Source organism: Nicotiana sylvestris, chromosome 3, assembly GCF_000393655.2.
Source record: "Nicotiana sylvestris chromosome 3, ASM39365v2, whole genome shotgun sequence".
Classification (NCBI taxonomy): domain Eukaryota; kingdom Viridiplantae; phylum Streptophyta; class Magnoliopsida; order Solanales; family Solanaceae; genus Nicotiana; species Nicotiana sylvestris.
The window spans coordinates 17,480,326-17,483,877 of NC_091059.1; the positions used below are offsets into that span (position 1 = coordinate 17,480,326).

The following is a 3,552-nucleotide window of genomic DNA, read 5'->3' on the forward strand; positions in this document are numbered from 1 at the left end:
GTATTTCACTTTTTCATTTAAGGTAATTAAATAAAACTGTAATATTTTGATGTAACTCATGTTGTAACTAATGCTCCTTCTACAGTTGAAATAACTAAATTTGATGTAAATACTGAATGTATATAAATTATTTCAGTATTCTTGTGCATTGCCTTATTAAAGTCTTGTACATGCCATGCAATCTTTTCTTTGTTCAGGAGAAACAATGACTTTATTTTAGCTACGACCATCCAAATATTAAAGGTTCGTTACCATTTTGATTCATTGCTTCATTAAGGTGAACTACTAAGAGAGTGTCGGCATTTGAGGTGTAGAAATATAATTATTTATCAATTTGTTACGTACGAAGAATTCTTAGCATTTATTCCCCAGAAGAATCATAGGTAATCCTATTAATCATCCACCAAAGTATATATTGACTTTATTACATAAGTTAATTTTAAATTTATATCTCAAATTGCAATTATTATTGTATCGAAATGATAATTATAAGAAGTCACCTCATTAGAGGATATATGAATGTTTATTTAGCCATCATAATGAACTAGATTAAAAAGAACCATTCTTGCTCTTACTATTCCCAACAAGTTGTCTTAACTCCTCAACAGTTGCATCCATATCTTCAACACTTTTAGTTCTCAAATTCTTGCCCAAACTTCTCACCTTACACCTCATATTATCCGAGGATTCTCCACTTGTTACACCTTTTATAACACTTGCTATGTCTTCTCTATGAAGTGATCCATTATCATCCCTCACAACTTCTAAAGCAACTCCAATTTCCACTAGTAATTTAGCATTCATTGGTTGGTCAAGTTGCATGGGAATAGCTATTATTGGAACACCAAATTCTATGCTTTCAGATATAGAATTCCATCCACAATGACTCACAAATCCGCCAATACTTGAATGAGTTAGTATTTTAGCTTGTGGAGCCCATTCCACAATCATCCCTCTATCTCCAACTCTTTCAAGAAATCCTTGTGGCAAAGCCTCTTCAAGATTTTGTTTTTCACCTTTTGGAAACCTAACAACCCATATGAAATTCACTTGGCTTAGCTCTAACCCTAAAGCTATTTCCTCCCTTTCTTCTTTTGTCAAAAAATACTCACTCCCAAAAGAGACAAACACAGTTGACAACTCTTTTTTACTATCTAGCCATTGCATGATGTTCATGTTTCCCTCTCCACTGGCCAAAGGGTCTTGAACTAGTGTACCTATAGGCAAAATTCTAGTCTCAATAATTTCAGCCAAATAATCCATATATTTCCCTTCTAATTCTCTACAAGTACTTATTAGCATGATCCCTTCTTGAGGAGGCATCTCCTCTTCAGGTTGATCATCCTTGTTTTCATTCTCTTTTTCATTTTTATGGACCAATTTACGCGCTCTTTCTATCTCATAATCGAGTAAATGAAGAGCTGGAAAAGGGTATTCGACATCAAGATTCTTGTACAAGTGCACAAAATAGGAACACATGGCCGCGCCAGAGGTGAAAAATTGAGCTGATGGTATGTTGAGTAATGAAGCTATCCCAAAAGTCCATAGTTGCATAACATCATAGATTATTATATCGGGTTTTCGTGTTTTTAGGATGGTGAAAAGGTTTGGTTTGGCCAACTTGAGAGCTTTGTGAAGGATGGAATTGAGATGGAGAGGAAGTCCATTGGTTGTGTGATAGTGAGAAGGAAGTTGAGGAAATTCTGGTAATATGAGTTCCACAAGCTGAATTGTGGAAGAATAGCTTTTTGGGATTCTTTTTTGAATGAAACTTAGATTAATAGGTGTAGAACAAAGTTCAATCAAGAAGCCTCTATCTGAAAGTTTTTTGGCTAGCTCAAGAAATGGTGAGATGTGTCCATAGGCCAACCATGGAAACAAGAAAGCCTTCAACTTGGTATTTTCTGTATCCATGTTAAGTGCGTGTGTGTGTGTGTGTGTTGTGTTCTTGTAGGGTTTGTTGGGAGGGAAGAGTTGATAAAGACAATGAAGAAAAGAATAGTAGGCTGAGTTTCCTATGCTTTTTTTGTCACATTTCTAGAAGATTTTCACGTCTGTATATATAGAAAAAGAGGACAGATATGTTTGTAAAAAGATGCTGATTTCATTGCTTAGCCAACCATCTGAATAGGACATGCAGAAAATGATCCGTCCATGCAGTTTTGTTCTTGTTTTTAAAATTTTGAGATTAGCCGGCAGTTTGTTTTGCGTTCTAAGTCACATATTTCGTGTGATTAAATTAATTCTGGAAATTCTTGTTACTTACACGTATAGAGTTAATGAGCGGAGCAATAGAGATTATCATCAAATTGATCACATGTTGAAGTGTGTAACCATCTCATTTAAAAGCTTAAGTTATTAGAGAGAGTACATATTTATTTACTTAATTATATCTTCAACATGCCCCCTCATGTGTGGGCTTGATTGTTTATGATGAACCAAACACGTAGAAATTCTTTTTGGTATTGGGTGGCAGCGAGACTCGAACTCAAGACCTCTGACTGCTCTGATACAATATTGAAGTGTGTAACCATCTCATTTAAAAACTTAAGTTGTTAGAGAGAACATACTTTTATTTACTTGATTATTTCTTCAACATCATACGTGAAGAAAAATATTTAAGAGTTTAAGTTAGTAAAGTTATTAAGTAGAGTATTTGTATGTACTAATTTTGTATGATAACGTTTGCGAGTTTATATTAATGTAAATAAATATTGGACAAGTGAGGCTTCCTTGGATTTCACGAAAATAATTAATGTTATATTGAGGAGACTTTTACTTTCATATCCTTGAAATAGACCTTCCAATAAATCCTAATTTGCCTAATCCTTAATGGATCCAACTAATCGGCATGTTTTCTTTGTGAACAGTAAGCAAAACGCATTATAAAATTACTCTCTATATAAGTTGAATCGAAGACAGTAAAGTCGAGCAAGATGAATTACCCATACAAGTGTAACACATTAAAATACAAATAAATTCGATGCGATATTTTCACTATTTCCCACCCATATCTTCTTCTCTTCAACAATAATATTATCCATGTTGGTTGTGGACTACTATGAATGTCGTATTTCATAAGTTGGAATACTTATTCAATTTGGGGCAAAATACATAAGTTGTAACCGGAGCTATGAACCAAATCCCTATTACACATTTTTTTACGGTGAAAATCATCTTACACACTCAACCTTTTAAAAATGTGTCAAATACACACCTTTTTTTGACCAGGACAAGTAAAATATCTATCCATGTAATGTACATGTTTGACTTTAGCCGGTTTACAATTATTAAACCCAACCCACTTATTTTTAACTTAAACCTTATATTGAATTTAACCCGATCCATCCGTCTTTTTTCTTCCCCACTGTTAGGATGTGATAATGTTGTAAAGCTGTAGGACTCTAGATATGCATAACAGCCTAGTATAGTTGTACACGTTTTTGTTATATTTGTTGTTATCTCTATTGCAACTTGCTAATATAAATATAAAGCCAGGCAGCAGCCAACACAAGCTTCGGCATTGCCAAACTCTTCTCTGCTATTAGTCTT

General features: G+C 34.0%; 1 protein-coding gene across 1 annotated transcript; it reads right to left on the bottom strand.

Moving 5' to 3' along the window:
- Positions 1 to 337: 337 nt before the first annotated feature.
- Positions 338 to 2,090, bottom strand: LOC104215662 (beta-D-glucosyl crocetin beta-1,6-glucosyltransferase-like). The gene has a single exon (XM_009765508.2). It carries the CDS (start codon positions 1,912 to 1,914, stop codon positions 550 to 552), a length of 1,365 nt encoding a protein of 454 aa, XP_009763810.1. The 5' UTR covers positions 1,915 to 2,090; the 3' UTR covers positions 338 to 549.
- Between the last annotated feature and the right edge of the window lie 1,462 nt (positions 2,091 to 3,552).